At 39.4% G+C, this 23,115-nt stretch overlaps 1 protein-coding gene across 1 annotated transcript in view; it reads right to left on the reverse strand.

Moving 5' to 3' along the window:
- Positions 1-732: 732 nt before the first annotated feature.
- Positions 733-23,115, reverse strand: part of SLC17A6 (solute carrier family 17 member 6) — a 33,513-nt gene continuing 11,130 nt past the window's right edge. Inside the window, exons 4-12 of the mRNA XM_065686057.1 lie at positions 14,071-14,185; positions 12,189-12,276; positions 12,006-12,092; positions 10,938-11,080; positions 9,036-9,185; positions 6,827-6,959; positions 3,011-3,121; positions 1,428-1,555; positions 733-1,065 (exon numbers count right to left, since the gene is read on the reverse strand). Coding sequence (XP_065542129.1) covers positions 733-1,065; positions 1,428-1,555; positions 3,011-3,121; positions 6,827-6,959; positions 9,036-9,185; positions 10,938-11,080; positions 12,006-12,092; positions 12,189-12,276; positions 14,071-14,185 — 1,288 coding nt within the window. The remainder of the gene's footprint in view (positions 1,066-1,427; positions 1,556-3,010; positions 3,122-6,826; positions 6,960-9,035; positions 9,186-10,937; positions 11,081-12,005; positions 12,093-12,188; positions 12,277-14,070; positions 14,186-23,115) is intronic.

Raw genomic sequence — 23,115 nt, forward strand, 5'->3', positions numbered from 1 at the left:
TTTACTGTTAGTTGGTAAATGCAGGGAAGAACATGGCAATGCCTATCACTTCATAAAGTTCTGTAAAGAATAGAAATAAGAATTTGTGCCCAAACATTCAGTATAAAACTCCTAAATAATTCATTTCCTCATCACAGAGTAGCCTGCAGCATGTAATCACAATAAACATACAATATGCCCTATTTGTTCTTTAGGCTTGATACAATCACCATTAAGGGAACTGGACCAATCCAATGTAAATGCCTAGGACTCAAACTTTCTTCTTCAAGAAAGCTCTTAGACTAAATACACAATTCCTACGTTGCACTGAGTAAATGTGTGTATTTAGCACAATCTCTTTCAATGCAGTGTAACAAATATATAAGTGCATTTTTAATGATCAAGTAATTTTGGCTTTCTAGAAAGAGCATTAGATGTGCCAACTTGGTTGCTTAGTTGTGCTTTAATCCTTAGTTATGAGTTTTAGCTCTTGTATACTGTATGTATCTAATTGCCTCTATAGTTTTGACCAGTAAACCCTTAAAACTCTAATGTTTATAGAACAAATATAACCTAATGAAAGTGATGACATGTCACAACTCATACAAATTGCACTTTGATGTATTTTTTTACAGTAAGACCTTCTTGTCTGATATGTGTTTACATGTTAATACCACATTTTATTTCTGTGTGCAAACAATCACAATGAATTTAATCACAAACACTACAAAATATATCCAATATTTAGGTTTGTTATGAATAATCTCCTGCCTTGTAGGTGTATGAGTCTTGTACTTCCTCTTGTACAAATTCCTCTTTTTTCTCCCAACCATTAGGCCAGCCACCGTTGACCTGGGTTGTAGCACCATAAGACTTGGTGGTACCATAATTTACATAATTCTGAGTAATGTCCCCTGTCTCTTCAGCAAGTTCATCTTCATGAATAAAACCACATTTCTCTTCACTTGTCTGCTCAGGGTCCGCCCATGGTTGTTTTTCTCCTGAAGCAAATATGCCATAGAAGATAACACCCCCATAATGAACTAAAGCAGCAATGAGGAAGACGTACTGCCACTCTTCACGTGTCTGTAAAGATGAGATTTGTTAGATCAGACTAGTGTATAGACCTATCTAACTCCTCTGAACTGAAAGATTTAAATCAGGGATTGAGGCTGCAAGAGTCAGCACAGCTAAAACATTTAAGTGTCCAGTTTCCAATTATTTATATCCACCTTTCTTTGAAAAAATCACTATTCATTAGCCTACAAAAGCACTGACCTCGTGAGCATATAAAGGAGCATGCTTCAAATTTGCAAGTTCCTCGATACTATTCCCTGGAGGTTCCAGGCTCTAACACAGATATCCTGGCAACCTGTACTATGGAAAGGTATTTTTCTTGAAGCCAATAGTATTAAACTAGAAGATATGAAAATGGTACCGCCGTTTACCTTGTTCTTTGTCATTGCTCCGACAATTATAGGGCAAACCATTCCAGACAAGGTCCCGACTCCATTAGAAATTCCCATTAAGATGCTGGCATACCTCGGGGCAATGTCTAAATGGTTGACATTGAATCCTGCAACACAAAGGTCAGCAAACATCCATACCCAAAGCAGAGCATTACTTCAGTTCTGAAAAGTAGTACTGTCACTTGGCAATTTTACTATAATGTATTTGGGCTGTTTAATTACTTCTTTTTTTTTTTTTTCTGGAAGGCTTATAATGGTTAAATATTCCTAGAGAAACTCTGGGTTGCTAATTTCTTTTAAAATATATTTTAAGAGGATACCAAATATATGTTCTTCCAAGAACTGCAGTAGTGACTGTGTGGTGTAGAGAACCCAGAATGTATTTAGACAGCGAGAAAGTTCATATTTCACAGTGTCATTCATGGCCATTTCATGCTGTAAATAACACTTCATGTCGTCCTCCAGCCTGTACCACTTCCCTTTCCTGTTGCCCACATTTTTCTTTTTGTTAGGCAAAACAGCAGAAGGGAGCTCCCTTCTGTGCTTGAGTAGTAAAAGGAAGTGGGGGGAAAGACAATATCTATAAATGCTTTATTAATTATTTTTATCACTGTTTTGTTTGTTGTCTTGAATTTCCAGCAGCTTAATTCTGTTGAAATCTATGCAGTAATCAGAAAGTCTGAGGGGCAAAAGAAATGAACCATGCTTCTCTGAAGTGACAAGAACTCATTGTGCCCAGAATAAGCACTGAAGTAAGTGAAACCAGAAGGCGAATCTTTGGAACCAGAAAGATAATAAAAAGGAAAAGGAAGGCAGCATGATATAGATAACTGTTAAAGAAAGTGCAATACACTTCTCAAGCTGTACAGAACAGGCATAACACCATGCAGAATAAGTGGGATTTAGCACAGATTTGATTAAGCAGAGTTTAGGTGTTTGGCACAGAAGGAAAGAGAGCCTGCTTTAGACATAAGGAACCAGCATGGGAGAGGATGCTAAGATCACAGTAGGAAAACAAGGGACAGCCAAGTGACTTGTGTTTGGGACAGGCAAAGGCAAAGGGGTGATATATCAGAAGCAAAGGGCAAGAGATTAATTTTAAATCAGAAAAAAAAAAAAAGCAAAAAAGCTAGTAATTAAGCCCCAAAGTAATCAAAGTAATAAAATAATGCAACACTAACAAAACATTAACTAATATACCTTGCAAAGAAAGTAAAAGGCTTATATTTAAACAAAAATGCTTACATTTAGGTAGCATTCTATAATATCAGTCCATTTATGTTATATGTTTGATTTCATAAAAATCTAGGGTGTATATTTGCACCTCAATGAAAAGGCAATCTCATTAGCTGCAGTGAATATGGAAAAGATTGATGATTTTGAACAACAATAATCTAATGTAAAAGATGTGGTACTGATTATACTTTCCTTTGTAACAATCATAAATAGTGCCATTTGGAATTCTGTGGTTTGTTTAAATTATTATCAGTGAGTAAATACCAAATTAGATTTTCTATCTTCTGAGGTAAAATAATTTACTAATAACAGCAATATAATCTTACCAGATATGGCGAATCCACTAAAGCCTACAGCAAGCACTAAGAATGAAATAGCCACTCCTTTACTGTGAGAGTACCCCACCACGAGAAGAAGAGTTGCTTCCATACCAAAACCTGGGGAAATCATAAAGAAAACCAAGCACCGTATATAATTCCCTTTCAAATATTGCAAGCCTTAGGATATGGTAATATTTCATAGGAAGACAGAGGCAAAATATTAGTTCAGAGTGGAATATAATCAGGTTTTTCTTTAATCCCTAAAAATGTTCTTGCTAGCTCAAATAATCCTTATTTTATTCTTTGCATACTAATTTATTGGTACTTCCTGTCATTTTGGAGATGAACAGAAATACTTGTGATTTGCTTGTGTCCTTCCAGCCAGCCCTGATAGGCATATACACCTAACCTGCCCTTATCACAGCCAGGATTCACCTCACAGAATCACAGAATCCCAAGGGTTGGAAGGGACCTAAAAAGATCATCTAGTCCAACCCCCCCGCAAGAGCAGGGTAACCTACAATACATCATACAGGAACTTGTCCAGGCGGGCCTTGAATATCTCCAGTGTAGGAGACTCCACAACCCCCCTGGGCAACCTGTTCCAGTGCTCTGTCACTCTTACAGTAAAGAAGTTCTTCCTGATGTTAACGTGGAACTTCCTATGCTCCAGTTTACACCCATTGCCCCTTGTCCTATCACTGGATATCACTGAAAAAAGCCTAGCTCCATCATCCTGACACCCACCCTTTACATATTTGTAAACATTGATGAGGTCACCCCTCAGTCTCCTCTTCTCCAAGCTAAAGAGACCCAGCTCCCTCAGCCTCTCCTCATAAGGGAGATGTTCCACTCCCTTAATCATCTTTGTGGCTCTGCGCTGGACTCCTTCAAGCAATTCCCTGTCCTTCTTGAACAGAGGGGCCCAGAACTGGACGCAATATTCCAGATGCGGCCTCACCAAGGCTGAGTAGAGGGGGAGGAGAACCTCTCTTGACCTACTAACCACTCCCTTTCTAATGCACCCTAAGATGCCATTTGCCTTCTTGGCCACAAGAGCACATTGCTGGCTCATGGTCATCCTCCTATCCACCAGGACCCCCAGGTCCCTTTCCCCTTCGCTACTTTCCAGCAGGTCACCCCCCAACCTGTACTGGTACATGGGGTTGTTCTTCCCCAGATGCAAGACTCTACACTTGCCCTTGTTAAATTTCATCAAGTTTCTCCCCGCCCAACTCTCCAGCCTGTCCAGGTCTCGCTGAATGGCAGCACAGTCCTCTGGTGTGTCAGCCACTCCTCCCAGTTTTGTGTCATCAGCAAACTTGCTGAGGGTGCACTCAGTTCCCTCATCCAGGTCATTGATGAAAATATTAAACAGCACCGGTCCCAGCACCGACCCCTGAGGGACTCCACTAGTCACAGACCTCCAGCTAGATTCTGCGCCATTGACCACAACTCTCTGCCTTCTTCCTTTCAACCAGTTCTCGATCCACCTCACTACTTGATCGTCAAGCCCACACTTCTTTAGCTTATGTGTGAGGATGCTGTGGGAGACAGTATCAAATGCCTTACTGAAATCAAGAAAAACTACATCTACCACTCTACCATCATCCCTCCACCTAGTCACTTCCTCATAGAAGGCTATAAGGTTGGTCATACATGACTTCCCCCTCATAAAGCCATGTTGGCTGTTCTTAATGACCCCCTCATCCTTGATATGCCTAGTGATGGAGTCAAGAATAAGTTGTTCCATCACCTTTCCAGGGATGGAGGTAAGGCTGACTGGTCTATAATTACCCGGGTCCTCCTTCTTGCCCTTCTTATAGACTGGTGTGACCTTTGCCATCCGCCAATCCTCAGGCACCTCTCCCGTTTCCCACGACTTACCAAAGATGATGGAGAGTGGCCTAGCAATGACCTCCGCCAGCTCCCTCAGCACCCGTGGGTGCATTCCATCCGGACCCATCGATTTACAGATGTCCAGATTGCATAGCTGATCCCTAACCCAATCCTCATCTACCAAAGCAAACTCCTCCTTTGTCCTGACTCCTTCTGGGGCTATAGAAATCCGGGGCCCTCGGGGAGAGTCTGCAGGAGTAAAGACAGAGGCAAAGAAGGCATTCAGCACCTCTGCCTTCTTTATATCCTCTGTCTCCAGGGCACCCACTTCGTTCAGCAGTGGGCCTATATTGCCTCTTGTGTTAGTTTTATTTGCTATGTATTTGAAGAAGCCCTTTCTATTGTCTTTAACCCGACTAGCAAGATTGAGTTCCAAGGAGGCCTTAGCTGTCCTAATTGCCTCCCTACATCCTCTAACAACTGTCCTATATTCCTCCCAAGCGGCCAGCCCCTCCTTACATAATCCATAGATTCTCCTTTTCCACTTGAGTTTGCCCAGCAGCTCCTTGTTTAACCACGCCGGTCTCCTAGATCCCTTACTTGATTTCCTACTCATTGGGACGCTCCGATCCTGAGCTTGGAAGAAGCGGTCCTTGAATGCTAACCAACTATCTTGAGCCCCTTTACCGCCTAGTACACTTTCCCATGAGACTTCCCTTAGCAGTTGACTGAAGAGGCCAAAGTTGGCCCTTCGGAAATCCAGAACTGTGGCTTTGCTAGCTATTCTATTCCTCCCACACAGGATCCTAAACTCCACCATCTCATGGTCACTGCAGCCAAGGATGCCATTGACCGTCACCACTTCGACCAAACCCTCCTTGTTGGCGAGTACTAAATCTAGCAGCGCTGCTCTCCTAGTTGGTACGTCCACCATTTGCATTAAGAAATTATCATCAATGCACTCGAGGAACCTCCTAGACTGTGAATGACTGGCTGTGTGAGTCTTCCAGCAAATATCGGGGTAGTTAAAGTCCCCCACGACGACTAAGGCATGTAGTCGCGAGGCTACTTCCAGTTGCCTGTAGAAAGCCTCATCAACTCCTTCGTCCTGATCAGGAGGTCTGTAATAGACCCCCACAACTGTATCACCCGTGCCAGTCTGCCCCTTGATTCGTACCCACAGACATTCCGCTTGCTCCTCATCCGACCCCGGACAGAACTCAATACATTCTAGTTGCTCTCTCACGTAAAGAGCAACTCCACCACCTCGCTTCGCTGACCTATCTTTCCTAAAAAGGACATAGCCATCCATGACCACATTCCAGTCATGTGAACTGTCCCACCATGTCTCTGTAATTGCCACTAGATCATAACCTTTAGCCTGCACGTAGACTTCTGACTCCTCCTGTTTATTCCCCATGCTGCGTGCGTTGGTGTACAGGCATTTCAGGGAGCCAGTCCTAGTACCCTTTTTCCCCTGCGGGACAGGGTCTAAAAAGCTATCCTTTCCCACAAGTGAAACAAGAGATTGATAGTCCTCCTTAGCCCGCCATCCTTCAATCCCTAGCATGTTCCTCTTGGGCTTGTCCCCAACAGGCCCAGTTAAATCCCCTCCCCCCTTCATAACTAGTTTAAAGCCCTGTCAATAAGCCCTGCTAAGATTTTAACCTCCCAGAAGTCAGGGGTGGAATCTCAGCAGTCTAGGCTCTCTTAGTGCAAAGGGTGTTTAGATGAGGAGCTAAGGGTAAGGAAATGACCTGCCAAAATCTCATCTGTTTCTTTAAGAATCTAAATGCTTTTTTAAATACCAGACAACTATACTGGAACTGGGAATAGGAACAACTGTGTTTACTTTTATTTAGTAACCACATGTATAATACACAACAAATGCACAAAGTACGTAAACCCATGCAGTTTGTTTCTGCATACTGTATGGACATTGAATCTGTATGAGAAGCTTTGTAAGCAAATAGGAAGTCTTACCTCCACAGTTCATTATCTTCCTCACAGTAGTGGTTGAAAGAATCTGTTTGCTTCTCAAAAAGTCTGCAATTTGTCCCCCAATAGGAACAATAATTGTCATCACTAAATGCGGCACAGCAGATAGGATACCCACCTAAAATAATCATTAGAATTAGCAGAGTATAAACTGTAAGAAAATATTGATCATTTTCCAAAGCAGTCAGCAGCTAATGATTTTTTCTCTTCATGTACAGGCTAAAACAAAATTCTTAACTTGATTTATTAAATGAACAAAACTGGTGACCTTAAGTTGTAGTTGCATTTTGTGAAGGACAGACAGAGTCTTTAAGAATCCCGGATGCCATGAGACTGTTTTAGATTGTTTTCACAGTTTATGTTTAAGCTAATGGCTTTTCCCCTGACCCTCTGACCTTTCTTTTTAGAAAATTGATGATCAATTGTGTTGAACTGAATGGCCACTTTTCTGTTGGTGATGCCTTTGGTGCAGCATTGCCCACAAAACTAACATGTCTTGGCAGGTTCCTTGTGGATCATCCTCACGTGCAGCATGGCCTTTTGCTTTTGATTTCTGACCATCCCTCAACCTTCAAATTTCATGTGGGCAAAAGATATCTCTGAGAAACTCTGAACGCAGTGAAAGAGAACATGCTAGATATCCATTGACAATATTCAACACATACTAGCTAAGTAAGACATAGTCATTTTGTGATGACTGTTCCAAGTTATAATAATACATTGGAAGACCCTTCCTTCAGAGCAGGATAGGTCATCCATAAGAATGGCATGAACTGCCACCTTCTATCTCCTGTCAACAGAACTGCCTTTGTTTAGTACACGTGGCATTTTGTTCTAATAGGGAATTCTGATTATTGTGTATATCTGAAAGAGTGCTTAAGCACAGGGCGGGGGTTGTATAATTCCTGTCTGAACAGTCTATCAGCTGGCCTGGTGGTAACTTTGAGTTACAAGCAGACAGAATCTGTGAGAACAAAACGAATGGGAAGTTTTCTCTACTCTTCAGTTAAACTTGTGAAACTGTGTATTTCACTGCAGTTTATGCAAGCAGCAACTATGTTGTGACCCCTAGCTTCATAGTAGTAGATATTTCTCCCAATAACACAGGTATTAACTAGGAGGTAACTACAGTATTGCAGTTACTCCTTTGAGGTGTTCCTTATTAAATGCTAACTATTCATTTCTGAGCATCCATATCCAAAACTGACATGCTATTGTTGTTTACAAAGATCCACATTTCTTTGAATACACTCTGAGAAAAATCTTCTAGAACAAAATGATCAGATTAATTCAACAGAACGTGACCATTCTTACTGCATGAGTAACAGATGATGTTTCAAGCATGGCAAAGTTTCTGAATAGAAGTCCAGCTATAAAAGCCCATCTTTAAAGGCAGGATGACATTACTCCGTAATGCAGCAACACTTTGGAAACTACTCATCCAGTTGTCACACCTCAATTTAGGGTGACCATACCTGAGTGAACAATAACAAAACAATACAGGTCTCTCAAAAGCACAAGCCCCCAGCACTTTCGCAAGCAGGAAATCTGTATGAGTAGAAAGCTCGCTATAACTCTGAAGGCCTGTTTGCATGTATCCCTATTGACATTCTGATACAAAATTCATATGAATTATGTGGAACCTTAGATCCTCCCTGTGCTTCGCATTTTGTCACCATCTCTTTCATTTCCTAAGTGAAAAAGGGGGAGCAGTTCTCACCACATTAAAGGGACATATAGTAAGATGAAAAATCACTCTTCTTCCTAAAACTGGGTGGTCCTGCTTTGTAAAAGGCACCTGGAAAAATTAAATCACTTGTCAGTGCTTTCTTTACAGCTTCGATGGGATCCTGCATGCCCAGGGGTGTCAGGGACAGAAGCGTAATGGCTCTTTCCATACCTTTCTAATACCATGCACAATCAGGTTTCAAGCACCTAACTGAAAATCTGGTTGCATCATGGCCCCAGGCAGATCATCACTAAATCTCACCCTGCTTTCACCTTCTCCATCCAATCCCTTGCCACTGTTGTTTTTGCACTTCCACGCGCTGCTCAAGGGAACAATATCTGGGAGGGATAAGATTTGAGGCTTGTAAACCCATGATAAAGACAGAACACTTTTCTTTCCTACTCCTATTAAATACCACAAAAGCAGCTCTGATACTGACTTAGCTTTACATTATTTTTTACATACCTTGCTTATTTCAAATCCAAACACTTCCTCAAAGTAAGCAGGCTGGCTAATAAGCAGCAAGTAAAAAGTCCAGCTTCTACAGAAGTTTGCAACAATTATTGCATAGACTGGCATAGATGTAAAAAATTTTCTCCATGGAGTTTTGTATTTCTGAAACATAGAAGACGGGATCCAGTCACCATTTTGATTATTATCAACCATTTGTCTTCCTTTTTTCCATATGGTATTTTTATCTATCCTGCAAGAAGCTTATATATTCAGAGCTCTATATATTTGAATCCTTATGACTTCAATTATCAGGAAGGACATATGTCCACATTTGGATGATCATGATTCAATTTAAAAACACAAGCAAGTAAAAATTACTACAAAATGCACAAATGGAGAAACTCAGTGATACTTTGCTGTATCACAGCCCTCATGTAAATGCTATTATCTGCATTATGTAAACATGGACATACAAAGTCCAAAATGATAATATGTCTTTAAAAAAACAATATTGCTGTATCTAAAGCACTAGCCAGATTTTACTCTGCAAGCCCACAATTTCATCCAGACTTATTTTAAGCATGGCTTTGCATTTACATGTTAATAAAATATTCTGGATAATAATTTTTTCTATCAAGTCTCAGCTGAAACTGCTTGGTCAAGGTATTTTTTGTTTGTTTTATTGTATTTTTAACATTGATTGTATAATGGATAAAAATAGACAGATGGACAGAACTACAGTCCTGCTGAGTCCCAGCAGCTCTCCACGAGCCAAGGGTTGTGCCCATCTGTGTTAATACGGGATCCAGACCCAGATGAGTGTTTGAAAATCACTTCAGCAAGGTTCCAGGTTGAATTTAGTCTACTATTGATTTGAATACTGTCTTTTCTTCCCAGAAAACCAGTCCATAAATGGATATATGCAATAACTTTTATGCCTATTAAATTACGCTTAAGTGAGAGCTAAAGTTTAACCATGTCTTTATTAATGAGAAGCCAGCCAGAAAAGCTAACCTGATCCTATGGAGGAATTCAGCCCAAATATTTTAGAAATACCTGAACTACTGATACAAACACTTCCAGAAAACGTTTAAAAAAAAAAAAAACCCACAGTAAAAAATAGACAGATATTATCCAGCTCAAGTTAGAGTTATGTGGACATCCTTTGAAGTATCTCAGTATTGTCACATTTTGAAAAGCACTTTTAGGTATAAGAAACCATGAACACTGCTGAATGCTGTTAGCAATCCAGACGCTTCCTCAAGAACTAAAAAATGTCAGCTGTTAAGAAATGTAATATTTCTAGTTCCCTATTTAGTGTGTATCAAAGCTTTTTAAGAAAAGAAAAAATAGTTTATTCCTGAATTCAATCAAGAACCAATGTTCTGACCAATTAGAAAGCATAACAAAGAGTGCAACTTGCAGTTTTTCCTGCAAATGAAACAGAGAATAGACAGGATTTGCTTTGTTAGAAGTTCTGAAGACTTCAAGAAACACTGAGTAGTGCTTTTCCTCCAGTTTACTTTTAGGAAGAAGAAATCCTTCCAGAAAGGATTATATAGGAAGGAAATTTGCAGTTTAGAAAAGAAATTATTAAAGTTGCAATAAAACTGCAATTTTAAATGCAATCATAGCTCCTTTTATACTTTGGAGTAGAAAAACAGGCAGAAATTCCATGAGTGATCTTCTGGAAGAACTGGAACCTGTATTCTGTTTGTTCAGAAGCAATATTCACCCAGAAATCCATCAGTAGATTTCAGATCTCCCTACCCCCCAGAAAATCAATTGTTTGAGACATTATTTTCTTCCTCAAAGAAGAAGGCTGTTTGATGTTTTTGTCTGTTTCTTTCTATTTGGTTTTAGGGGGGGTTATTACTATCTGATAGGAATCAAGTGTGTGAGTAATATTCTTACTTCCATTGCACCTAGAAGATTGGCACTCTCTCCAATGCTTTCTTCTATGTATCTCCTTTCTTCATCTGTGATTGTAGGATGCATTGCAGGACTCTCATATGAAACCAGAAGCCAAAACATGTACCAGACTATACCAAAGCTCCCTTTGGAATGAAAAGAAAGACTTTAAAAAGAAATGAACGGTAAAGCAGGAAAAAAAGGTGGTTGGGGGGGGGGGGGTGTTCTATGATATGTGAATAAATATAACAAATTTAAATGGCAGTTGTTGCTACTGCTCCTCTACTGAGTCATTCTAACAGAGCTGAGTACTGCAAACACAATTTGTGCAAAGTGCTTACAGAGCTGAATCACAGTGAACATTTCTTTCTTTTATCTAAGAATCATCTCACTGTAAGAGAATATTCACTGATATTTTAGCACCAATTTGTACAATGCAATGCAATGACCCAACTCCCATTTCATTTCACCAGCCTGGAAATGAAGTCCCATTCTGCTTTAAGCCACGGTTGTTTGATGACTGCACTAAATTTTTTCCAGCAAATACAAGATTTTGGCATTGTTTTCAACATAGCAATGCACTTCTTGAGTAGTTTATTAAATTTCTATAAGGTGTCCACCTAATTCACATCAATTTTACGCTGTAGAATGAGCTCCTTTGGGACATTCTTTTCTGTTGGCGTAAGTTAAGATAGTGTGAATAAAATTATATAGGTCTTCAGATAGAAATCAGGACATTAGAAAGGCAAGTACTCTAAACTTACAGTTACATAAATGAAAGGGCAACTTCACATGACAGGAGATTATATAGTGCTGCATAGCAGTTTGCAGTACTTGCACTGGAAGTGACCAAGGTTTCACCATGAACTGCCTTGTCTTCTTATTTGATAATGCTGCTTTCCTACTGTTTCCTTTAAATTTTGTACTTTCCCCGTTCTTTTCTCTCAACTGCATTTTTAGCTTTATGGACCCACTTCTCTTTTTTTGGCCTCTTACCAGTAGCTTTTACATTTTTAGAAAGCGTAGAATAAGGTCATACAATATCGGACTGAGGTGAGCAAAACTGCATACCATACACATAGAACACAGAAGACCACCCAGTATATTGCACCAGAATTCCAGCTAAAGGCATTGCAATAACAGCTCCTGCATAGGAACCTGCAAAACAAGATGTGTTGATGAAAAAGGAGAAATCAGTCTCAAAATAGTTTTACATTATGAGTGAGAGAAAGTCAAGGGTAGAAAGGTACTTACCACAAAAGGAGGTGGTTGCTAACCTACTTCTTTCTAATGGGGGGGCCCACTTGCTCCAAATCCCATGGCAGGCAGGGTAGGTGACCCCCTGAGAAATGCATGTCAGAGGTTAGCTAATGATCATCAAGCACTTACTTCAGTGTCTTTGCACGATTATGATTTTTAATTGCTAGAAACAGGAAGTTAAGAACACTTTGCATTCCTACAGCAAGTTCTGAGCACAGCCATAGAAGAACTGTGATTTCTATTCAAGCTGAAATGGGGTTTGTGTATCACACCAAAGCAGGCTTTATGAATCACAATTATTTTCATTTCCTTTTCCTCCCTCTCCCTCTTCCAAGAAAGACTTAGGAAGAATTAAAAAGAATCTTAACGCATAAGAAGGAAAGATGAAAGCACGGACCCTCCAGTGTCTTTCTTATGATGGGCTGATTTCTCCAACCCTCTGTTTTGGTAGCCTTCCAACTTCTTTTCATCTGACATTTTAAGTAGAATTTAGGAACAGATTACTGTTCCACTGCTTTAAAACTAGAAAACAAGATCCATAAGAGCTTAAAAATAGAATGTTTAGAGAGAAGTTTTTCACTCTGTCTTTAATGAGCCTTCTTGAGCACTTAAAGCAAATGATTGAATGATGTTAGTTGGTTTGATTTTAAACCAGTAACTTTTTAGGTCTCTCTTGAAAACCAGCCTTTAACTTACTACTAATAAAGAAAAATAAAATTAAATAAATAACCTCATTACATCCTGCAGTATTGAAAATTTAGAAAATGTAATATGGAATATACAGCAATTTTCCTCAAAACTCCTGCTTAAGAATAGCTCTGATGCATGTATAGTTACAGTCACTTTTCTCTTAGTCTGATGATTTGTTGTTTCCCGTGCAAAAAGTAGAATGATAAGTTTTTTGCGAATGTTGAAGTTATTATAAATGTTAAGCTTATCAGTCTCAATGTACAATCATTGTAAAATACGTTCTTCTGGTTTGAAAGAAGATCCTATGCCAAATTTCATGTTTATTTCAGTATTTTTGCCTTTTTTTTTTAAGAAAAAGTACATGATCTGAAGATTGTAATGTTTTATTATAAACCTTCTCAAATGCTCCTGTTTGAGATGTTTTGTATTCACAATACTTTTGAACAGTATTATAGAAATGTCTCTATTCTGTTTTGTAATTACCCACTTGCTTCTGTTCCTCTTTTTGCAGACAGGCTCACCTCTTTTCCTCAAAGATCGCATTTCAGGATTGTGTCCACATTTATACACATATACTTTAAGAACTTGATTGACAGTTACGTAACTTTCAAGCACATTCTGTGCCCTCTTTTGGAGTCTTTTTATACAATAAAGGGCATGAGTTAAGATCAGCTTATTCAGTGGAAGTGTGCACCTGAGGGGCAAAGAACCAGCAATCACAGGCCTAAAAATCTGCCTTTCAGTAAAGAAAAAAGAAAAAAATAATTCAGAAGGCAGGCTCAATTTTTTTCTCTTTTAAATTATGATAAATCTCTCATTCATTGCAATAAGAGTGTGGTCAAGGCCTATGATAGAAGCTTAGTACCTTATTACAGATTTAATCTGGGAGGCTGGGTAGGAAATAGTTGCTGAGAACAACACCAATTCAATCCCTATGCATACAAGATTTCAGTGAAACTTCACTGCTAAATACATCCCTCACCAGCTTCTTAGCAAGAGACAACTTTGCTATAAATTTTATAGATGAAGGAAAACGAAATAGCTGTAATCCACACGCTGAAACCCATTACACTGAAATCAGTAATAAACTAAAAGCCTTTTTTTTCCCCTGACAAAATCACAATTGCTAGTTAAAGGCTAACAGCCATCTGTCCCTTTTCCTGGTTATTTTGTGATTTCTCCTTACCTCTACAAGGCCCTGCAAGATCCTCACAAAGATGACGCATCCGTAGTGCACCCTGGCTGCAGATGGTATGAGCATGTTGAGTGAGGATGTCAGCAGTATAGCAGCACCAAATACTCTGTGGATATGGGGAAACAAAAGACAAGGAAGTAACTTCAGTGTTGTTCCAATTGACTTGCTCCACATATGTTCATGTATCAATATAGACGTATTTAAACATATGCTATGTAGGGAATATACTAAATGCTGGACTGAATTAGTGTCTACTTTCATCTAGTGTAACAACCTCTCTGATAAGACCAAGACCAAACATGGACATAAACATCTATTTAGCCTAATTTCCTAAAGAAATACATCTTATGCAATCACAGGTATGCATCTTATTTTCCCCATAAATCCCCACTCTTTCATTTTCACACCTATTTCAACCAAATCTGGTTGAATTCACAACCCTCTAGAGAAATTAGGAACTAGGTCTCCAAATGATTTGCTAAAACAGGTGGCCAAGAAAAAGAGAGATTCTCATTAATGTTTTAATTGGAAGAAAGTGGCACCATGCATTCATTGCTTATAAAGCATAGAAAATCTGCTTTTATAAATGCCAAAGAAGCAGGAAGAATTTCAAACAGAGCTGGTATTTTCTTAAGACGCAAGAGTAAATCAATTTGGAATCACATATGCATAGAAAACAGAGAATTCTTTCTGCTGGTTTTTCAGAGGCTACTCATTGAATACTGCTGATTTTGATTCCAAGAGCATCCTAGGAATTGCTTCCAATAAAGTGTATTACAAGGTAGAAAATAAGTGTGTGAAGTGACGATCCATTTGCAAAATTCTACTGCTTTGACTGAATTTTAACTTCATTCAATTAATATCTGCCCCTTATAGGAGAAAGCCTTTTCTCCACCATTATTATATTTATGTTCATTCATTGTGGAAATAATAATTTTTTCCACCATTTTCCTTTCAATGGAACTATGCAAAGGGATGAAACCAGTAACAATGACTGGCCACTTTCTTTATACAAGACTATGTAATGCTAAGATAAATCTTGGAGATGTCTTAACATATGACATCACAGTATCTGATGTGGAAATTATTTGACAGAAACCTTTAACCTTAGCATGTGTTCTTCAGAAATTGGTACAGTGCCATAAGTTAGTAAGGAACAGACCTCAGGCTAAAGGAGCAGGAAGCATCAGTAAGTTTCAAGGCAAAAATTCTCCTCAAAGACATCCATGTTTCACATCCTGTCTTTTGAATTACAGAATTTTTTAGAATAATTTAGAATTATTTAAAGATCTGAGTGTACTCCACTTCTATTTGACAAATATTAAAGGGCAGCAGAAAAAAAAGTCTTGGCACAGTAAGGAAGCTTAGTTCAATAGCTCTAAATCTGGTCTCGTCACTGTTTCCTGTGATCCCCACCTCATGTTAAACACTATCTAGCTGTGCAGAGCAGTTCTGGCTCTGTTTGGTAGCATGTCCAGTACCTTTGCTGGGGCTGACTGGTACAGTTTGTGAACTATTCTGGCCTGAACTCCGCCTTTACTCTTAACTTCCTTATGCGTAAATTTCTAATCCAGAAGTATATGCAGTTCATTTCTTTGCAATTTAATACCTCCATGTGCTCACATAAACCACAACGGTGTCTTGGGTTTCATTTGCTTTCATCTTTATTTATTAATAATAACAGTTTGGGACTCACAGGATTTTTGCTTGTGCTTTGAACAATTTCTTTTAAAAAGTGAGATGTTCCTGTTAGCCATTTTTGAAGAGCAATAGGTTCTAACTCTTCTAAAGGTCCATCAAGAAAATCATTCTTCGCTCATAAACAGGAAGGACTGCTTTGTACCCTTTACTCTTTCTTTCCTGAACAGCTACGCAGCCAAATGCCTACTGCAGCAATATAGTTTTAAATTTGTGTTTGTGCATAGACTTGCTGGAGCAGATTCTTAGCTAGTGTGAAGCAGTGCAACTCTTTCTAAATCACTACTCATGTTAAAATCACGCCAAGATGGAATATTAAAAAAATGCCATTTCTTTAGGAGGATGAGATTTGTAAAACTGTTGTGCTAGGTAGCTGTCTCTTCAAGGAAATTTGCTCCAGTTTTTCAATACTGTATCTGCAATCAGCTCCTGTTTGCCACAACTGAAAGCTGTGTTCCCCAGAATTGCTTTTGTCCTCATGTTCATTAAAGAGAAGCTGTTTCCTTGCGTCTGCTCCTTCTAGAAGAGAAAGGAAAACGTAATTTAAGGTATCATCAGAGGCATTCATCTCCCAAGTGAAATTCTTGCCTGCATTTAGACACACAAGTATCAGTGAATGTTTAATTACATTGAGAAGCAGATGAGGAAATAATTCCACAATGTCGCTTGTAAGTCAATTTGTCTCTCAGACCTATACTTTGTAGGAACAGCTTTCTCAAAAATAGAGCAATTTCTCCCAAAAGAAAATATATGTATTTAAGTGTAGAATAAATTAGAGTTCAATTATGATTCTTGTAAGAAATACCTTTTTATACTTTTTTTTTGGGATGCACAATAAAAGCAGCACCATGAATTTAGTACACAGCTATTAATGAATCAGTTTCCTCTATAACTCTTAGTCAAGAGCAAATACATCTTCCTGCATTTACTTTGCATCGCAGTGCACATCCACAAATAGAATCAGTATTTCTCCTTCATGCTCTTTTGTTTTGTTACACCTATTTCACCTCCATACATACTAAACTCTTCTTCCTAACAATGTATTGTGATATGTGATATGGCTTTTGTCCAAACTTACTGTTATATTTAATATCTCAGCTAACTGCTTTTATTATGATTTAGATCAAAGCAGAATGGTTTTGAGCTACAATAAACCAAAATATATTTGAATGCTGCACATTCAAATATATTTAATTGTGAAATGGGACATTCTGATTGCTCTTAAGGCATTTCTAAGCATTTTACTGACCCACACATCAACCTCACAAATGAAATTGCTCTCTTCTTTTTTTGTGCTTACATTTTTCTTATGTTTATGAAACTAGTGATTTTATGATCTGTTGTGTTTCTGTTCTGCTTCCAAACAGTTTGCATTTGCTCAATTTTGCTACAATATGAATTCCAACAGTGGGTTAGAAACCATGTTTTTCTTTAAGATCCTTATGTTTCCATGGCAAATTGACAGCATGCGGGGTTCCGTAGTTGTATTTCTTGCAGCTGACAATGCCTTTCTTCAGTCCTGCTTTCTACAGTGACATGGGCTTGTGGAGAAGGCTTCACACCTCAAGCACTAACACCACTAACGTTCACACCTCTTACAAAGTCAGCCAAGCCTTGCTGCATGGTGTCACTTGGGTTGAGCTCAGACTAAGAAATCACATAGCCATGCTGTTGAATTTTCAGTCAGAGGTATTCCTGAACATTCATTTCATGTGTGCGCACCTAAACCCCACAAAACAGAATCACAGATTAGTTTGGGTTGGAAAGGACCTTCAAAGGTCATCTAGTCCAACCCCCAACTTTTTAACATGTTTGAATGCCATGGCACAAATGAAGAGCCTTAACAGATTGCGGGTAAGCTGGGAAAACTGCAGCATGCCACAGTGACAGGGCAGGACAGGCCAATTACACGGCCACCATTCTTGGCCCTGACACTGAAATGCCCTGACATACCTCCACCAGCCCTAGACTTGGGGGAAAATCCCTTTTTGACTCAAAATCAGAAACTATATACATATATACATATACACACAGTTGGGTTTTTTGTTATATATATATTTATGTACATATATATACACACATATATATACAGAAGAAGACAAATAAATAAATACAATAGTAATATGCCTAGGAGAGACAAAAAAGATAAATCCTGGTCCTCATAAATGACCAGAAGCAGCCCTGAAACAAAGAATTATGCTTTGCTTATCTATTTCTATTTCTAGACTCAGTAGACTTGGACCTGAAAGACAGAATCTAACACTGATCCTCAGTGTTTTACTGACGTTGGCATTATACGAAGGTCATGAGCTGTGACTTAGTCCTCCTGTAATGCAAGCAATAATAATAGCAAAATCATATTTGACTAAGAGATGTTTGGGATGGGAGCAGAAGAAGGAAATGACTCTGGCAGTTCAGGAAAAATGCTTAGAATGGAATGAGGTTGCAGGGGGAATTAATCTTTTTGGATTTCAAGCCAGCTGGCTCATTTTTCTCTTCGGGGACAAACTAAAGAGAAAAAAATATGTATTTATTTTCATCTCTGGATTTCTAATCTGCATCTGTGCAGCCCCACTGTTCCCATCTACCTTTTCCAGGGAATTCATATTGCATGAGTATTCTGCATAGAAGTACCTTACAGATACTGTTACTCAGCTGGAAGAAGTGGCAGCTCAAAAAGTGAGCTGAGACCAGTGGGAGCACAGATGCACACCACACGCTAAGTGCCAGATGGGTGATGTATTGGCTTACACATATGAGATCTAAATGTAAGGGGTCCTGCTTTGGAAGCATCCTCTCACCCCAGTGACTGGGAGTGAAAATCCCTTGCTTGTATATGGGAAGGAGTCAGTTCCTTAGCTGTCTGAATCACATGTATTTCTGTTTATGTAATTTTTTTATATAATTGGCAAATTCCACAATTACCTATGTCTCTGTTCTGTAAATAATTGGTCCAACTCTGTGAGAATGAAACTACTATGGAAACCAAATGCTATGTCTGCTCTAAAGCATATTGAAGTACCTTGTTGAATGACCTAAAAAAACAACTGCATCTTGACTATCCTTTGGCATTTGTTCTTGAGCAGTGCTTGTTTGGTGAGTCCCAGGGCAGGAGCAGCAGCTCACTGCTGAACACAGATCACACAAAGTGACTTTTAGACTATTCTGTCAGCTCAAGATTTCTAAAATGTATTCCTTTTAACTCTCGTTACTATCACTCATCTTTGACACACCTCTTCCTACAAAAGGCCAACACCACAAAATAGAACTCATTATGTTAATTTTTATACAGCACATAGAATTTCTTGTCTGAGAGGAAGTGCAAGGCTGAATTCTGGATTAAATGCTTCTTTTTTTTTGAGTAAGACATAATGTCTAGGGAGAAACTCCTGTAGACATGCAGCAGTGTTTCAGAATCCTTCTTTCTGCAAATGTTGCTAGCAATGACAATTTGTGATCATCCTTTATAACTTATTTTTCCTTTGAATTGTGCAGTGGCTGAATATATAGATATATCAGGGGTTGAGGAGCCCTATAACCCTTCCCTTCTTACAAAGTGTTTCTCTGCCAGTATCAGGTGGGATGAGGCCTTCTAAGACTTTGATACAGAACATGAACGTTTTGATGACCTGAATTTGCTGTGGTTTGATCTGCCAGCTTTCATGATAAAGAAATCCCAAAATATTCACAAGTCTTTTAGCAAAATGGACCATATAAGGGCTGGATCTAGCACCAGAGTGAAATGCCATGTAGAGGCAAAGTCAATGTCTACCAGTAACACCAAGTCCCTTTAGCCTTCTTCCTTCTCCAAGTCCCACTGATGCCACTGACTCACACAGGTCAAACCAAGACCCTAAGAAATTTTCAGGCTGCACCTTCCACTGCCTATTCACAAACCTGGTTTTGATATGTCACTGTGTATTTGGTGAAGAACTTGGGCACTGTTGGATGACATCATCACTGCAATTGATGCTAAGTGTAAAATACTCTTGGGTCATTAAATTCTGATCGTTGCTCTTACCAGCAAGCACATTACATCATCCTTTCATAAACAGATCAGGTTTCATCTCAGAAGTAAGTAGCATTTGCCCTACTTATTCTGGAGGCCTTTCCAGCTTGTTACTTCTAACATCTAGTAGGTGTCTCGTACCCATGCTGTTTTACTTCAATGGATTTGATCTCTGAAGTTTACCCCAATAGCAATCTTATTGTTCTATCCTTTGCATCACTAAGCAAGCCAGACCCTCTTCGCCTTGTCTCCTTTATTCTTCATTCATTTGGTCACCTCACCAACCCCTCCCTATCTCCTGTTTGAATTCAGCAGGAGAATCTCTCAAACCTGGGGTTTTGTTTTATAACTCATTATATCCATGATAATGTCTATATATGTCTAGATAAAACTCTGACGTGTTTCTTACAGATCATTAGCTTCAGAATGGCTTGATCTTTAAATATGTTATCTGCTAGAGCATGTTTCAAACCAAGACCTTCTTGTTCAAATTACCTTACCAAGTTCCAGGGCTTAGGCTGTGATTCAACTGTCTCTGTTGATTTAGAGATATATAATACACTGATCAAAGAAATCATCAGTGGTTTTAACTTTAAAATGCTTTGAGGTGCTGGTTGGGAGGACACCTGTGCTGTGTTGGACTCACAAGCTACATCTGTACTGCTTTGTGGAGTGTTTTCTGATGTATGGGCCACTTGTTACAGCTGATTGTGTCTGGATTGCTCAGAGCAAATGCAGATTCTTCAGAGCAAAGTGACTGTGACATTAGTGTCTTTATGCAGCCAGCCTAAACAGCATCTCATTGCATGAAATCCAGCCTACATATTGTATTGGGGTGAAATATCAAATCAGGTAGAAACGACTGGATACCTGTTGGATAGAGTGCCTGGAATTAACAATGTCAGAATCATATGTGGGTTTTGTTTCAGAGAGGATTAGTCTTTTCCCCTCAGAAAGGGGCTCTGGTTATGAGGTACACATGCAGTAGGGATTACATGGAAGCCTGGGACCTGGGAGAGTACTGGAAACAAAGTTGACAGTATTGACATATCATGGATAATATAATCTCAAGAAATTAGAAGTTTCTTTATCAGCTTGGTCTGAAAGCATCTGGTGTAATTTTATGTAAACTGCATAGCAAATTTTCTACAGATACTCATTTCAAAGGATTTGGATCAGTGGAGGATGGAATGCAAAAATAAATCCAAATTTCAGACATAATCTTACTCTAGTTAGTTATATATGAACAAACAGGCACAAGTTCTAAAATTTTTCTATTTAGTCCTTGAGCAATACCAGAGGAGGCCACAGAAATGCTGCAAGGGCTGGAGCAGCTCTGCTGTGGAGACAGGCTGAGAGAGCTGGGATTGTTCTGCCTGGGGAAGAGAAGGCTCCAGGGAGACCTTAGAGCAGCTTCCAGTGCCTGAAGGGCCTGACAAGAAACCTGGAGAGGGGCTTTTGACAAGGGCCTGTAGGGACAGGACAAGGGGGAATGGCTTTAACCTGACAGAGGGGGAACTGAGATGAGCTCTTAGGCAGAAGATCCTCCCCTGTGAGGGTGCTGAGGCGCTGCCACAGGGTGCCCAGAGAAGCTGTGTCTGCCCCATCCCTGGCAGCGTTCAAGGCCAGGTTGGACGGGGCTTGGAGCAACCTGGTCTAGTGGAGGGTGTCCCTGCCTGTGGCAGGGGGTTTGAACTGGATGAGCTTTAAGGTCCCTTCCAACCCAAACCATTCTGTGATTCTATGAAATAGCTCATTGAGAGTAGATGCAGTTGTCTCCATTTAGTATCTTGAGGATTGCCACCATCCTATACCCAAATAATTCCAAGCATCCATATTTGTCAATTGAGGGTTGTACAGGTGCTTCACAGTAATAGAGAAAAGAATATTTTAGCCTATAATGTTCTTGTTTGAGATAAAAATTTAACACCATTAAAGATGTCTTACTTGCTTACAATGTCTGTAGCTGTAAGCAGTGTTCTTCCTGACTTGTGGAAAGATTCCTTTTCTTCAGCAATATAACATGACAGTCTTTTACACTTTTTCAGCTGTTCCCCCATGCAGCAATGGTTACATCCCTGGCAGCAAACGTAGCCCCTCACGTGGGATATTTACATTACCTATACTGATGTTTGCTAAATATGTAACTACATGTCACTTGTTCAGCTCCTCTGTACCTCCTGATAATGTTGCTCTTACTCTAATTTTAGTCTGCAATCATACTGATTACAACTGATTATTTATGTTTATGATTATTTATGCTTACTGCTGATTATTTATGCTTAAGTATTTGATATGGACTAAGTAAAAATAAACCCAGTGTCAGGAGACACTCTTCAGCTGTTCTGTGACATTTATCATCATTCTGACTTGTCTCTAGTATAGGCTAATTTCCTGATGACTCTGATGACCCTTCCACTGTAGACATATTCCCGTGGAATGCTCATCCTGACAGTTTATGGCTTCAGAAATGATAGACAGAATCTAGTGTTTTTTTCTGAATCAGGCCTTTAATTTGCATAAAATGACATAGGGCTAACAAAGCTGGGATTATGCCATGAATATTAGAGTGGTTGATGAACTCAGCTGCCCAGCAAAGCAGATAGAATAAGCTACCTTTGACATTAGAAAGGAGCCCTTATTCCCAAGTGCCAGTCTTAGCTTGAACATGCTTCATGAGAGATCCTTTTTAATAACAGTCTGTGGCCAGAAGCCGTAATATAGCAGATTTATTTGGTTGGGGTTTTTGTGGGTTTTTTTCTAAATGTGATAAAACAGGTCATTTTCATTCATATGTGTACAGGGGAGGAGGGGGATGTGTGTCTGTGTGCCCTTCATACAAAATCCTATTATAAGCCCTTCATGAAGCATTAATATGTAAAAGCCGACCTCCCGCCATCTAATCCAGTATAATAACAGCTAGGATACATTATTAATTTTTGTCACACATCTGAGGCCCCCTTTTATCAACCAAAACCCTTATCCAAATCCCTTGTTGAATCATTAAATTGTGAAAACAGCTTCATCATTCATGACAGAAAAATGGAAGGACCCTGAGCCATATGGCAGAGAGAGCAGCGGCACCAGCCACGCTGGACCCTTCCCCAGTACCCTTCTTGCAGTGACTGGTGCTTACAAGGCCCTGCAATGCAGTAGGGTGACAGAATCATCTAGGGGAGAGGAGTGTGCAATATTGATTTCCTTGCCTGGAAACAAAGGAACCCCACAGTAGCACCCAGTTTCATCTGCACAATTTTGAACTGACTGTGAAAAGTGGGCTTGGCAAATACAGCTTCAGGGGTTCTGTCTCACAGTGCAAGGTCAATTTA

This window comes from Lathamus discolor, chromosome 6 (assembly GCF_037157495.1).
Source record: "Lathamus discolor isolate bLatDis1 chromosome 6, bLatDis1.hap1, whole genome shotgun sequence".
NCBI classification, from domain to species: domain Eukaryota; kingdom Metazoa; phylum Chordata; class Aves; order Psittaciformes; family Psittacidae; genus Lathamus; species Lathamus discolor.